Source organism: Balaenoptera borealis (assembly GCF_965194805.1).
Source record: "Balaenoptera borealis genome assembly, chromosome: 12".
NCBI lineage: Eukaryota > Metazoa > Chordata > Mammalia > Artiodactyla > Balaenopteridae > Balaenoptera > Balaenoptera borealis.
Window position 1 is genome coordinate 83,472,092 of NC_138869.1, and position 15,672 is coordinate 83,487,763.

At 38.2% G+C, this 15,672-nt stretch overlaps 1 protein-coding gene across 17 annotated transcripts in view; it reads right to left on the bottom strand.

Annotated features, from left to right (window-relative positions):
- The window catches only part of PKHD1 (PKHD1 ciliary IPT domain containing fibrocystin/polyductin), a 476,353-nt gene that overhangs the window by 33,820 nt on the left and 426,861 nt on the right, over positions 1-15,672 (bottom strand). For 15 of the 17 annotated variants that reach the window (XM_082346233.1, XM_082346232.1, XM_082346245.1 and 12 more), the window contains one exon: positions 7,554-14,065. The exons of 1 other annotated variant lie outside the window; for it this stretch is intronic. In XM_082346233.1, coding sequence (XP_082202359.1) covers positions 13,605-14,065 — 461 coding nt within the window. In that variant the 3' untranslated portion in view covers positions 7,554-13,604. Of the gene's footprint in view, positions 1-7,553; positions 14,066-15,113; positions 15,377-15,672 lie in introns of those variants that run through there. One more of the 17 variants, XM_082346238.1, reaches the window with a different exon arrangement.

The following is a 15,672-nucleotide window of genomic DNA, read 5'->3' on the forward strand; positions in this document are numbered from 1 at the left end:
CCACTCACATATGGTCACCTTATCTTTGATAAAGGAGGCAAGAATATACAATGGAGAAAAGACAGTCTCTTCAATAAGTGGTGCTGGGAAAACTGGACAGCTACATGTAAAGGATGAAATTAGAACACTCCCCAACACCGTAAACAAAAATAAACTCAAAATGGATTAAAAACCTAAATGTAAGGCCAGACACTATCAAACTCTTAGAGGAAAACATAGGCAGAACACTCTATGACATAAATCACAGCAAGATCCTTTATGACCCAGCTCCTAGAGAAATTGAAATAAAAACAAAAATAAACAAATGGGACCTAATGAAACTTAAAAGCTTTTGCACAGCAAAGGAAACCATAAACAAGACGAAAAGACAACCCTCAGAATGGGAGAAAATATTTGCAAATGAAGCAACTGACAAAGGATTAATCCCCAAAATATACAAGCAGCTCACGCAGCTCAATATCAAAAAATCAAACAACCCAATCCAAAAATGGGCAGAAGACCTAAATAGACATTTCTCCAAAGAAGATATACAGATGGCCAACAAACACATGAAAGAATGGTCAACATCACTAATCATTAGAGAAATGCAAATCAAAACTACAATGCGATATCATCTCACAACAGTCAGAATGGTCATCATCAAAAAATTTACAAACAGTAAATGCTGGAGAGGGTGTGGAGAAAAGGGAACCCTCATACACTGTTGGTGGGAATGTAAATTGATACAGCCACTATGGAGAACAGTATGGAGGTTCCTTAAAAAACTAAAAATAAAACTACCATATGACCCAGCAATCCCACTACTGGGCATATACCCTGAGAAAACCATAATTCAAAAAGACTCATGTACCACAATGTTCATTGCAGCACTATTTACAATAGCCAGGACATGGAAGCAACCTAAGGGTCCATCGACAGATGAATGGATAAAGAAGATGTGGCACATATATACAATGGAATATTACTCAGCAATAAAAAGAAATGAAATTGAGTTATTTGTAGTGAGGTGGATGGACCTAGAGTCTGTCACACAGAGTGAAGTAAGTCAGAAAGAGGAAAACAAATACCGTATGCTAACACATATATATGGAATCTAAAAAAAAAATGGTCATGAAGAACCTAGGGGTAAGACGGGAATAAAGACGCAGACCTACTAGAGAATGGACTTGAGGACACGGGGAGGGGGAAGGGTAAGCTGGGACAAAGTGAGAGAGTGGTAGTGTATTATGGACATATATATACTACCAAATGTAAAACAGATAGCTAGTGGGAAGCAGCCACATAGCACAGGGAGATCAGCTCTGTGCTTTGTGACCACCTAGAGGGGTGGGATGGGGAGGGTGGGAGGGAGGGAGATGCAAGAGGGAAGAGATATGGGGACATATGTATATGTATAACTGATTCACTTTGTTATAAAGCAGAAACTAACACACCATTGTAAAGCAATTATACTCCAATAAAGATGTTAAAAAAAAAAAGATGTTAAAAAAAAAACAGCTTCACATTGTATAACGTGGAATTAATAATAGGCTATCTAATAAATAGGATTGATTTTTACAGTGGATCAGTGTAGATATTGTGATTTACAATGCTTTTAAAATTCATTATGATTATTTCTCTTTATAGTATATAAAATGGTACTGTACTTTTTAAGAATATACTTTCCTAAGGCTATTTATATGGCACCCTATACTCAACAAACATGCCTGTATTCAAAAGAAACTATGAACTATCTGGTATCCTACCAGAAAGGCAGGAAAGTGAATATCAGGTGAATAATCGTCATAATATTGTTTCTAAGATGTATGGCCTTTAGTTAACTTTACTGGTTTCCTCATCTGAAAAATGGAAATCAAACTATTTCATCACTATATTTTCTTCATTGGAAAATATGTTTATCACTACAAACTGTAATTATTATTTTTACAATTATCAATACAAAGCATTTTTTTTCAAGAAAATGATATACTTGTCAATTCTCCTTTAACTTGAATATTCTATTTCAAAAAACTTAATAAGTTTTTCAGTATTTATATAAACATTTAGAAAGAGTAACAAGATAAAAAGAATCACGGGCAATCTAATTATTACCAGCAGCTGTAACCTGTTGCATTCAACGTGGGGACTACAATCTAGGCTACTTTAACCAAATGTTCAAGCATTTAAAACGCTTCTTTTCTCTGTTCTTGTGATTCAAAAGGAAATTACAGAGTGAAAGCCTTATGCAGGACACAAATATGTTTTCTACCACATAGAAGAAAATCTTAATCCATCTCCAGGTAGCTCTGACACTTTTGAATTATGAGTCCCCTTAGTTCTCAAAAATGAATTCTATCTCCTAGAAGTGGAGATGTCAAGTATTTCATACCATGTGGTCTCTTTTTCTCTGCTCTATTATATATCACTTTAAGAAGATGCCATTGCAGTTTGTCATACTGCACAGTGATTGGAATAAATTGTTATGGTGTTTCATGGGAGAATAATCTCCTTTTAACCAAACATGATCAATGAAAAGTTCAGATTTGGGCTGACGTTTTATTTGAAAATCACAATATACTTGATTTAAAAACCACAATTTCAAATAGCAAGTTGTCACAATTCATTCAGATGGTTCTATTTATACACACATATACAATTTACAATATGCTTCTTACAACAACATTTCATGAAGTGAGATATTCCTCTAATGAAAAAGAAATCAAGGGACTTCCCTGGTGACGCAGGGCTTAAGAATCCATCTGCCAATGCAGGGGACACAGGTTCAAGCCCTGGTCTGGGAAGATCCCACACATTGCGGAACAACTAAGCCCGTGCGCCACAACTACTGAGCCTGCGCTCTAGAGCCCACGAGCCACAACTACTGAGCCCTTGAGCCACAACTACTGAAGCCCGTGCACCTAGAGCCCGTGCTCTGCAACAAGAGAAGCCACCACAATGAGAATCCCGCGCACTGCAACGAAGAGTAGCCCTGGCTCGCCACAACTAGAGAATGCCCGCGCATAGCAGTGAAGACCCAATGCAACCAAACATAAATAATAAATAAATAAATAAATTAATTAATTAATTTAAAAAAAAAGAGATCAAGCTCTATTTCATTCTCAAGTTGCAATACATTGTGTCTTTTCCCCTAAATATATCCCTTAAATAAGCTTACTTATAGCCTTTGAGTGGTAAATGGACAAAGCTTCTTACAAAAGGTTCTGTGTATTATAAATGATGCTCCATTCTCTTTAATAGAATTTTCTTCATTCATACAATGGGAAAGGGGTGAAAGCAGAAAGAGGTTAGAAAATGAGGTGTAAGGAGAGAAAATTATAAGAAAGAGAAATAATTAAGACTTCCACAGTTTGCTTTCTTATAGAAAATGCAAACGACATGGGACAAAACCATGAGAAAATTTGTCTTCCTTTGTTTTAATTGAAATTAATTGTGATTTCTTTTTCTGGTGGTCATTGGGTGGGGGAAGCTTAATGCTTTTGTTCTATAGAATTGGAGAATTAATACTGTTCCTTTCTGGTTCCCTCTAACATTGCCAAGGGTCTGATAATGAAAGTGTTTTGTATGGTGACTTTTTCTGTTTCCTCCCTCCTTCCTTAAAATAAAGTTTATTGCCTTTCCTGGCCATAATAAAGGAGAAAAACATATATTATTGAATTTATTTTTTTTTAAAAGAAACCCCAAACGTTGTATGTTCAACATACAACATATGTGAGCCTCCCCTCACATAGAGGCTTGGGAAGAATTTAGTGCTAAATAAATGCTGCCTCAAACCAGGCAAGATAAAACATAAATCATTGCATTAAAACCTCTAACAAGTCTATCTGCTTTTTGAAATGACTGGGAGATGAAAGCGAGGAGTCTCATTTAAGAAGGCCCAGCGGATCAGTTCTGCATTTATATAGCTGTTATCAAAAGCAATTCATTTGGAGATCAAATAGACTGACAGATAGGACAAGCAGGGGATCACCACTGCCTTCAGGCAGCCCAAAGCCAGGACGACTCCCCAGTACCATCACTAATATTGAGTCTAGTCAATGCTCGTGTTATTACCACTTCCATCCTCTGCCAATTGCACAGCAAAGCACACTTCTTGCATCCCATCTGAGCCAGGACACTGCAGAGGGAAGAGCAATGAGAATAACATTGCCCCAGCTGGGTCTGGTGGAAAACCCTTCTGCTGTACCACAATGAGAAGACTATGTTCATCCTAATTTTGGACCAGGGTGACCAAGGTGATGAGGAATAAAAGCAGGAAGTAATAGAGGCTTGCCAAGGGACCTCAGGTTCCATGACCCCTCCGTGGTTGGCATATTCCCCAGGACCTCACCACGCTGCAGCTGGGTCTTCTTCAGCTGACTCTCCCATGGGGGAACAAGGGGGAGGCAAGCCAGTACAAAGTGAATTTGTGCAGGTGGGCACCTCCCAGGCTAGCGGTGGGGAGGGGTGTTTATCAGTGCAGAGGCGGGGGTCTCTAGTCCTTTTTAAATAGAACTTGTTGGATTTTTATCTGATTACAAGGTAACTTGTTAATGGTTGAAATTCTGAATAAAACAAAAAAAAAGAAGAGAATGTAAAATACAAATAAAACCATCTTTCAGAGATAACTCCTGTTAACACGTGTACATACATATATAAATATGGGCATAAGACAGACATACAAATGTATGCGAGATCATGCTCTATTTGTACCCTATATGTTTGACTTACTAGTGAATAATAAGGATTTCTTATGCAATTATTATATGAAAACATAATTTTTAATGAATCAAAGTCTTTTAATTATATGGCTGTATCAATTTAACTATCTCATTTACTTAGTTTTTAATTTAATTATTTCTCTTTTGTCAATAGTTTGGGGAATTGGGTGTTATTGTTTTGGCGTATAAGTGCAGTGTATATTCCAATGAATTATTTAGGTAAAACTTTTATTTTTGAATCACTTAGACAAATATATACATTTTAAAGTCCTTTGATAATGATCAAATTGCCCTCTATAAAGTTTATACCAGCTGACAACCACCCCACATGGGAACACTTATTAGGCAGTATTTTTGCCAACACCAAGAGTATTCCCATCTACTGGGTATTACATATCCTTTAAGTATTTGCCAATTGGATAAATGAAATGTGGAGTCACCTTGTTGTTTGAATTCGCATCATTTGATCACATTGAAATGAGCCTTTTTATATGTTTATTTTTGTTTGTATTTTTTCTTTTATAAACAGTATGTTTACCAGTTTAGTTAGGGGTGGGGTTTGGCCACGGTCATCTTTTCCTAAATAATTTTAAGAGGCTTTTATTTATTAAGTATATTAATCTTCCTTTTCTTTGTTACAAATATTTTTATCCAGTGACCAGAGCTTTGAGGTAGCATTGAAGATCTAAAAGTGGTGTGATAGTGAAATAGACACATTATTGACTTTAAGGTATAGTATCTCTACCAAAGGTTTACGAAACATCATGTGATTATATAAACCTTAGGTTTTAAAACAGTACTATATGTGGTATATGCATAAAGTACTTGTTTTTAATTCACATTATCCAGGAGCAGATAAAGGGGAAAAATATTATTGTAAGCTCCTCCTAAACTTGTTTTACACTTAAAACTTCAACCATTTTGGCATAGAATTTTGGGGAAAATGGCTATAAAGCTAGCCAATGCCATGAAAATGAACCCAGAATAACTTTCCTTCTGTAGCACTTAAGGAACTATTTGTTGATTGATCAATCAACACATATTTATTGAGCAACTATTCTCCTCCTCTTTGCCTAAGAGCATCATAAATATTTAGAAATATTTATTTACAAATGTGCTGAAAGCACATGTCTTGACTCAAGTCTGATTTAGGAAAACAGTTTTCCCATACTCATTCATTCAACGTCCACATCCACTCTGTTACTAAGTCACTGTATTAGGAGTGTGGTGGAGAACTCACGGATACAGGAGACACGGTCCCTGCTGTCACTATGTTTATAACCTGGTTGGGGAAACAGACATATTCTCTAAAATGTCAACAGCCACTCCTCACCTGGGTATGGCCTCGTATTGTAAGGAAGGCAGTGTAGACAATCCCAGGCAAGGGAAAGCTCAGGGGGCATGGGAGACCAGAGGTAGACCTTGTCTGGGCCCCAAAGAATGTATAGGACATGAATTGTGGAAGGAAAGGAAAGGAAAATTGTACGTATAAAGAAAAAGATAAATATTCTCTCTTGGATTTCTTGTGCATTAAAACATACCACTTTTGCCTCAAGATCCAATAGGCCCAATTACTTTGATCTTTGTGTCTGTGGCCCCTTTCCTGAAGCTCCTATAACCCCATCCCAGCAGCACTAAGAGGGGGCCTTAGAAAGGACTGGACAGAAGTGGACAGAAGGGCTTCATTCTATGACCTCTCCATTCTCACTGCAACAGGGACCACAAAGGTATGTGATGCTGGTGGTTACCACCATGCAGTACTCCATCCCCAGTTCCCAAATTATATGCTCAGCTGCATGGAGGGATAGGGTTTGTCATCACTATAGCGTTTCCTTCCTACAGAGCCAACCTCACCATAGACATAAATAACCAGAGAGAATATTATTTGTAGGAGGCTGAATAATGACCTCTCAAAAGCTATCCTCATCCTAATCCCTGGGACTGTGAATGTACCTTACATAGCAAAAGGGACTTCCAGATGTGGTTAAATTAAAGACTGGGTAATGAGGAGGTTATCTAGGATTATCCAGATGGGCCCTAAATGTAATTGCAGGGGTCCTTAGAGAGGCGGGAGATCAGAAAAACATTAGATGTGAGTCAAGAATCCGAAGTGAAGGAGGCATTGGAGATGCGTTTTGAAGATGGAAGAAGGTCCACAAGCCAAGGAATACAGGCAGCCATGAGAAGATGAAAAAGGCAAGGAAACAGATCCTCCCCTAGAATCCCAAGAAGGAATCAACCTTGAGAGCATTTTTATTTCAGCTCATTGAAACTGATTTCAGACTTCTGACATCCAAAACTTTAAGAGAATAAATTTGTGGTGTTTTTAAGGCAGGAAGTTTGTGGTAATAGCAGCAATAGGACACTAGTATCAATATGTTATTTGAGGGACCTCTCCTAAAATAGCCTTCTCCACTTACTGGAATTCAATCTTTAGATCTATTCCTTTAAGCCATGCCTTGAGAAATCTGTTAAAGTGAAAATACCATAGGGGGTGTGATATAACTAACATTAAAACACTAGTGTGAATTATTCTGTGAAACTATCTAGAAATTCTAGACAAGATGGGTCACTGGATAGGTAAGTTTGATGGAAGGATATAGAAATGATAGGTCCGGAGCTTGAAATACATATGGTATGAGCTGGTTTGAGTACCAAAGGTGTGGAGACTAAGATTGGAAGAAACAAAATAAGACAAAGGTCAGGGCAAACCCAAAATACACACGTTAATGATTCCACAATTTTGCCTTGAGTTAGTGCTGCTTTTATGTCTTTACGCATATAATTTGTACCCATTTTTAAAACAAAGTACCCTATTTTAATTAATTAGTATACAAAAATACCAAAAAGGAAGAGTAGTTAAGAAATCAAATATATTTAGTTAAGCAATCAAGGATTGTGGCTTCCAATACAATAATTCAAGTTAAAATTTCTACATTACCATATAAACTCTCTTCTTGTGCAGAAAATAGTGTGGCATTATTTTAAAATTCTAAACATAGCACCATCGATCTCAGGGGTCAGACCTCTGCTAGGTGGGAAATGAATGCACTGTTTAGCCCAATACTTAACTTACATTTTCGGATCTTAAATGCAATACTGTATCTAAACTGGGTTTTATCTTTTAACTAGAGGCATTTGTTTATGCAATATCAGTTGTGTTCTAGCCTAAGCCTCTGAAAAGCAAAACTCGGATTCCTTTATATTGATTACTCATAGCTGTATCAGGAAGAATGTTCTTAAAGCTTAACCACAAGGAAAGAAAAGGATAAGAATGCCATTTTCTCAGCTATCAAGTGTAATGCTTGAGTTGTGCCCTCACTTATTTTGGAAGCCTGAACTCTATCTGCCAAGTTTGACCAAGTCAAGGAAATCACTTCCAGATACAGCTATAAGTTTATTTAGCTCAAAATCATTTCTCAAAAATAAAGTCTACAATACTAATAATTTATTAGAGTATAAGGAATTACTACTTTATATTATTTATAATAGTAATGTATTGGGGTGACCAACTCATCCTGGTATGCCTGGAACTTCTTGGGGTTTTCTGGTTTTCGCACTGAAAGTCTTATATCCTGGAAACCCTCCAGTCTCAGGCAAATCAGAACAGGTGGTCCAAATACCCATATGTTCTTGACAAAATGTCATTTCAAACATAGTTTACCCACTTAAATGAGCAAATTAAAAGAAAATAGATTCAATAAATTAACTTCTTTTTTAAAAAACGTAGAACAGTATTTACAGTTTTCGTTTAAATTTGTAAAGTGGAATTTGGATAAATAGAGGGTGTATTTTAAGTAGTCGTGGTATTTTCAATGTTCACTTTTGGTTCAAATTTTGTGTTATTTTTATTTCAATAAATATGCAGTCAAAATTTGCTTTTTTTTTCCACTAAGTTAATCACACTTAAGACCCCAAATCAAGATTTTCCTCTACACACAGTCAGACATCACCTGTCGAAATTCCAGACAAGCCTGTAATTGTGCACATACACCCAGAATGAAGCATCTATATTTCTAATGCAATTTCAAGCCAGTGTATCAGATTTAAGATCTTTATTATCTCTGAGACAGGACAGCATGTAGATAAACGTCCGGATGGTCCAAGCTTTCAAAGAATGTCGGCATTTATTCTGTGGATATGCATCCCTGCACAGCCAGTAGCCAGGACTGTGCATGACACAGCTAAATACAATTCTGTTTTCCCAATCCCCTTCCTCTTCCCCTTTGCCCCCGAATCTCCCCTCGTCTCTTCTCTGCTCCCTCCTTCAACTGTTCATTTTGAAGATATACTTTTCACTAGGATTAATACAGGGTTTGCATTTACAATTTTCATTTACCAAACAGAAAAATATTTTACTAGAAGGGAATGGTATTAAGGAGAATGATTTTCCATGTGCCCCGAGGCCGGGCATAGGCAGGATTTGATGTGCTATGTTTGGCTGGAATCTGGATTGATACGCAGAGAGGAGAGGGGGTGTTTAATAAAATTTACATTTCATTTTCTCACTTGACATCAGTCTCCTGTCACACATGGAACTGATGGGGATGCTGCAAATAACTTTTTTCAGAATCTAGTTGGGGGGACAGACTGGGAAATGAGAAGACAGAAGGGAGAGACAGAGACAAGGACAGTGTGGCTTGTTTCCATCTTGTGGTTCCAGGATGGGAACAAATCCATGGTGTCTGGAGGACCTGAGAGCCGGCATCCTCCACCCTGGAAGGAGTGAGCGCCAGTGGGACACCCAGAGAGGCACCGAGACTGACGCCATCCAGATGCCCACAGGGTAATCTACGGGTCGAGTGAGGGGTTTAAGCTTCTGGGGGACTGGAAGTGATTCATGCCCACTGAAAAAGAGATCAGGAGACGTCCAAGAGACCGGAGCAAGGACAAGACAAGAGGACTGGACTCCCCTTTTGTTCAGGGAAACCAGAGTGTCTCTATAGCTGCATAACAAATTACCGCAACTGAGTGACTTAAAACAGTACCCACCGTGGAATACCACTCAGTCTTAAAGAAGAGGGAAATCCTGCTGTCTGCAACAACACTGATGGACCTAAAGAACATTATCTAAGTGAAATAAGTCAACATAGATAGATGAATAATATATGGTCTTGCTTATATGTGGATCTAAAACAGTCATACTCAGAAGCAGAAAGTAGAATAGTGATTGCCAGAGGCTGGGGGCAATGGGGAGGTGATGGTCAAGGGGCACAAAGTTTCAGTTATGCAAGATAAGTTCTGAAGGTCTACCATCCAGCATAGTGCCAACTGCTAACGATACCGTATTACCCTCAGTGGTCCCTCGGTATCCATAGGGGATTTGTTTCAGGAGCCCCTGCAGATACCAAAATTCGCAGATGCTCAAGTCCCTTACATAAAATGGCATAGTACAATTGCATAGGTACCTATTGATACAATCTTCTGAGAGGGTCGATCCTATGTTAAGTGTTAAAAGATATAGTGATAATAATAAATGAGTCGTCATTTTGAGACTGAAATGAGGGATGATATAGAGCAATCAATTCAAATCCCAGTAAATTCTAGAAAGTCCTATAATGTGTTAAACAGATCTTCCGTCTCAAAACAGACCAGATTTATGGGCAGAATCTATTCTTTTTTTGAATTGTTCCAAGCAAAGAAATTCCCAGTCTTTTGAGGCCCAAAGATAAAAAAGGCTAGAAGAATACTTGTAAACACCCAAATCTATGTATTCAACCATTTAAACCTCATTTAACATTATAAAAAAATGTTTTATCTCTTTTTAAAATATTAAGTTCCGGAAATGTGATTTGCCTCTCAAATATAACTGTAATTTGTCACAGTGATATAGTGTAAGCTGAAATCAATGGTTCTACACTCATCAGAGTAATTCCTTCTGCTTATAGCTCTTTCAAAATTGACACAATACATTATAAGTTCTGGAAACAAAATATGGAATAAATGCATGAATTTTAAATGACAGAATTAATTAAAATCCTTGACTGTTATTGACATGTACATGACATTTTATAGAAGCTTGGTTGATTAATATTTGCATGTAATTTACATTCAATTTCCCCATGCTCATTTTTGCGTATAGTTTGCATACATTTCAATGTATAGTAATTTTATACTTTTGGAGTTAGACTGTTAGATGGAAGGGAGTCATTCAACTGAATAATCCTTGAAAGGGGACGTCCCTGAGAGACTAAAGCCTCTCAGTACTCAGCAGCCTCTTTGGGCAATGAGATGGGTAAGTTTGCTTCAGGACACAACCTTGGTCAGGTTGGCCCAGGCTCTCACTCTGAGAAACACACGAAGCTCTGTCGGAGTTTGGTACCTTTCCTGAACACATTCCCCCAAACTCAAGAGATGGTGGAAACTACCCTAGCTCCCATCATCCCTCTCAGCTTTAACATCCATAAATATTTACAAATAATTTTGAACTCTCTAGAATTTTAGTTTGTTCAGTATCTTGGAGGAAAGGAGTCCATCACACATAGAAAATCAGAAATGGGAGGCAAGAAGAGATCCTTTGAAATTACACAGCAACAAGACATTTTAAAATTACTTATTTGAATAAAGGGTAAGGCTTGTTACTGCTGGGAAACACTTACTGGGTTCCCTATGTTAATGGTCTGAGTAAGTTTAGGGTCGGCCTACAGTGGGGTTTTATTTAATCAACTCATCTCCAGACAAAAAGGAACCAAGAACTCTTCTCTTTGCTTCCAGAATTTACCCAATTCTCCCATTTTTTGAGGAGGAAAAAAAGAACTGCCTTAACTATGGGCTGGGGATTCTGGCTAGACTCTGAAATCCCGTGACACATGCAAGAGCCCTGCAAGTTACTCTGGATATTTCTGGCTGCCGTTCAGGCGCAAAGAGTCCATTCTGGACTCAGGGATCCTAGGTTTTGCTAGGGTAAAATTAATAGGTCGATTATGGTTGTTCCCAGCCAGACGCATAGGATCAAACTTGCCTTCCAAAAAGATCAGTGTTTAGCACATGGAGAATGGATAAGAAGATAGTAGAGATTGGGAGAAGGGTAAAGAAGGTGTAGAAATAAGAGCTGGTAGCTGACTTTTGGGGAAGGGTTAGATAGAAGGAAAAGTCGTGGGTGACTTCTAGATTTCTAGTCTGAATGTGGTCATGCCATGCACTGTGTGAGGGCAAGCCTGAGGAGAAGCAGGTTTTAGGCCCTGTTAACATTGTAGTGGCTGTGGGATAACCTAGTGGAAGTTCTCAGTAGGCAGCTCGATAAACAATATAGAGCTCAGGAAAGACACCTGGGCTGGAATTGGAGGTGGTGAAAGGGAGAATGTACAGACAAACCCTTAGTGGGCAGTTTTCTACTCCTCAAAAGCCTTAACTTCTGAAACGTTTTTGTAGTGAAAGATCACAGCTCTCTGAGGACCCAGAGAATCCAACACAGTGTCACAGAGAAGACTGCCTACCTCCTTTCAGGGGCAGCTTTAAGATCTGAGATGTCTGCAAGACACCTAAAGAATGGACACAGGGGCTGAGAACTTCCCTGCCAGCTCATGGTAGAGTGAGCCATACTTTGCCGCTGATGCCCTCAGATGATGACTTTCTGCCATTAATACCTCCTCCAGGGCTAATTCCAGGACATCATTGTTTAAAATTCTGCCATGATAGAGTGTGTTTCCTTCCTCTGCTCTAATTCAAACATAGGACAGCCCCTTCATCTTTCAGAGATTGGAAAATCCTGGTTTCGATTTAGGGAAAAGCTCAGAGCAAGTTCTTTCTAGATATTTTCTTCACCTTTGCAGTCTTGGCTTTACTCCCTTGGTGCATAAGACCTTCTGGATCCACAGCCAAGGACACAGGCTGCTTAAAGTATCAGTTAGTTTGGACACAGATGGGCCCTCTGCAAATGTGTGAATTGGGTGAAACTGCCTTTCATATCCTTACTCAACTTATCAGCATAGCTAACCCTCTGCTCTGGTCTCCATCTGAACCCCTAGCACACAGCCTAGAGAGGCTGCACATGATATAATCTCTCCCATGCACTATCTTCTCCAAAAAAGCAGTTTTCTAATAATTAAGTTAGCTGATAATCCACTTGGCCACTTGGTCATCTCTAGTCTCCCACTACAGTTTTTTTCCACTTGTAAATTTGACTCAGTTATTAACAGAAAGAACTATTGAAAAACATAACTGTGGTCCATGGACAATTTCCTTACCCAAACTTGCTATTTTTATATTTTGTCCTCAACTAAAATCTCAGCAAAGCCCAAGAGAATCTCAATTTCCATGTGTCAGTACTCATGAGGTGCAAGCTTGGTATGTTTGCTCAACTGTGGGCTCCTAATAATGATTGAATTCAAGCCATGAAATAAAATCATCTTGTGAAAAACCAGGTGGTTGCCAGGTAAGGCTGACAGACCAGGGAGCGGGGTCTTCTCCTGTCCTTCAAATATTCCCATAGGAAAAAGAAATGTTTTGCTTCAACACTGCAGAAATAGCTGTAGCAGACCAGACTTTTTCATGATCCCTTCAATAAGAGAAGCCCAAAGCTTTGTGGGTGATCATCCTAGAGGAAGCTTAATACCACCCCCTACTGGTATAAATCAGCATTACACCGTTATTAAAATTGGTAAATCAGAAAGATAACCAGCTTAAGCTAAAAACAAGTAAAAAATTATCTAGTATTTGGGAACCTATTATTTGCCTGACATTGGACTAGGATTCGTGATAAATACAAAAGATGTATCAGATACCATTTCAATGTACATTCATTTATATGACTGTCTTCCACTTTAAAGTTGAAAACAGAGAATTCAGAGTCTATATTCTCCCTTCTTAGTGTCCAGACTGGTCAGGCCTCATCTCCCCTGCTCATCATGATCCAGATATATTTTGAACATTATGACTTTCAGCCCAGATGCCCTCACTACTCCTTGATCACAGCTGCTCCTGAACAGCCTCCGGATGTACTGAATGGAGGCAGAATGCCTCGGTGGCACCGCAGGAGGCTGGCTTCTCCTGGGACAGCCCCAGGCTGACATGCTCCTTGCCCAGGCGACTCCGGCCCTGCAGTCGCTGCGTCTCTCGTCTGAGGTCTGGGCAGGGCAGCAGCAGCTGATCTTGGCCTGACAGCTGGTATCGGAGCACCTGCTCCTGGGCCTCCTTCCAGCTCCCAGTCTCCTGCAGGTCCACCTGCTGAGCAGGAGAGCCCAAAGCACAGGTGTTCCCCTGTGATGCGACACTGGTAATGCTGGGAGCAGGCACCGCGGCCTCAGCCTCTTCTCGGCTGCCACCTTCCTCTTGGACTGCACGGCGGCTTACCTTCCTTCTGGACACACCATTCAGTGACTGATGGGGGAGCTGGTTCAGCTTGCCCAGCATGACCTTCATCCTCAAATCTGTGAGAGAAAAGAAGGAGGAGACGAAATAGACCTACTTCCCAATCAGCTGCTTGCACATTTTTCATATTTAGCATTCCTGAAAAGATATCTCCAAATAATTAAAGCTTGAGTTATATCACCTTATCGATTTCCAAATATCTTTGGGAATACATACTTTTTCGAAAAAAAAAAAGAAAAACACGATATCCTAAGCCCAACTGATATTTAATATTAACTATCTAACACAAATTTGATAATATAGTTTCCCAGAAAAAAACTTTTATGATGTTGATAAGTGAATCAGGATTTTTCATTGTAAGCATGGCAGCTTAAATATGAAAATTAGGCCAGAGTCAGACCTTACCAAGTGGGTTAACTCACACTTGTATTTAGAAATGTGAGCTCTAAAAACCAGTCTTATTAATACTTTTGGCTTTTATGCCAAATTCATCATTTAAATATTTTTGATTTTACAAAAACATAAATATAAACATATGCAGAGATTATATAAATATATATATAAATATATATTTATATAAATATATATTTATATAAATATATAAATAAACACATATCCATATGAGTGTGTATATATAATTACCAACCTATAAGAAAACACACCCTAGGCCTGAAATATTTTTTCCATGCTGTCTTTCAAAACTCTCTGCCTTCTTTTACTCCCCTCCCCAAATTTCTCACTTCCTTCAGAAAGTATTTCCTAACTCATGAATGTCTCGTCCTCATAATTCATTAAGTGTTGAGGTATGTATCAATCTATTTTTACAAACAATAAAATGCTATAGTTCAACTTTTTAAATAATTTTATTAAATTATTGTTTTTAAACAAATTAAAGGAAATTCAAAATTATTCTGTGTTAGTGATACTCATCCTTTTACATTCCAGTATGTGTTCTTTGAAGAGAGAAAGGATAATAATCATTTAAAGTAACACTTATATAGCAATTATAGCAATTATCACATGCTGGCCACCAATTTTTATATATATATATATATTTTATATACATACATATATTTTATATATATATGTATGTATATACATATATACATATATATGTATGTATATAAAAATATATACATACATATATATACATATATACATACATATATATACATATATATAATTTAATCCTTACCAGCACTCTGTGAAGTAAGTGCTATTATTATCTCCCTCTTAGAAGGGAGGCCATTGAGATACAAAGAGATTAAGTAACTTCTCAAGACAACATATAAAGGAATGGCAGACCTTACTTACATTACAGAGGTCAAGATTTGTGGCTCCAGAGTCTGTACTGTGAGAACCACACAATACTGTGTAAAGTTAAGATAGCAGTGAGTTAAGAAGAAAGTCTGGCTGGATACATGCATGAGAGTGGGGCATGACATTTCCCATCCCTGCTTATCTCATATCTCACCACCAAATGCATAATGTGAACTTTTTGTACGTGTATAGTTTTAAATACAAGGTAGATGTTAATTTATGAACCTGTGTATTATGCTTCTCTCTTAGTTTACTGAGACCCATCTTGGCTTGTGTTAGGAGACAGTCATCATGTCTATATCATGGTGTAAGAGACAGTATTGAGGCAAAGGGTAACAATTTCCCA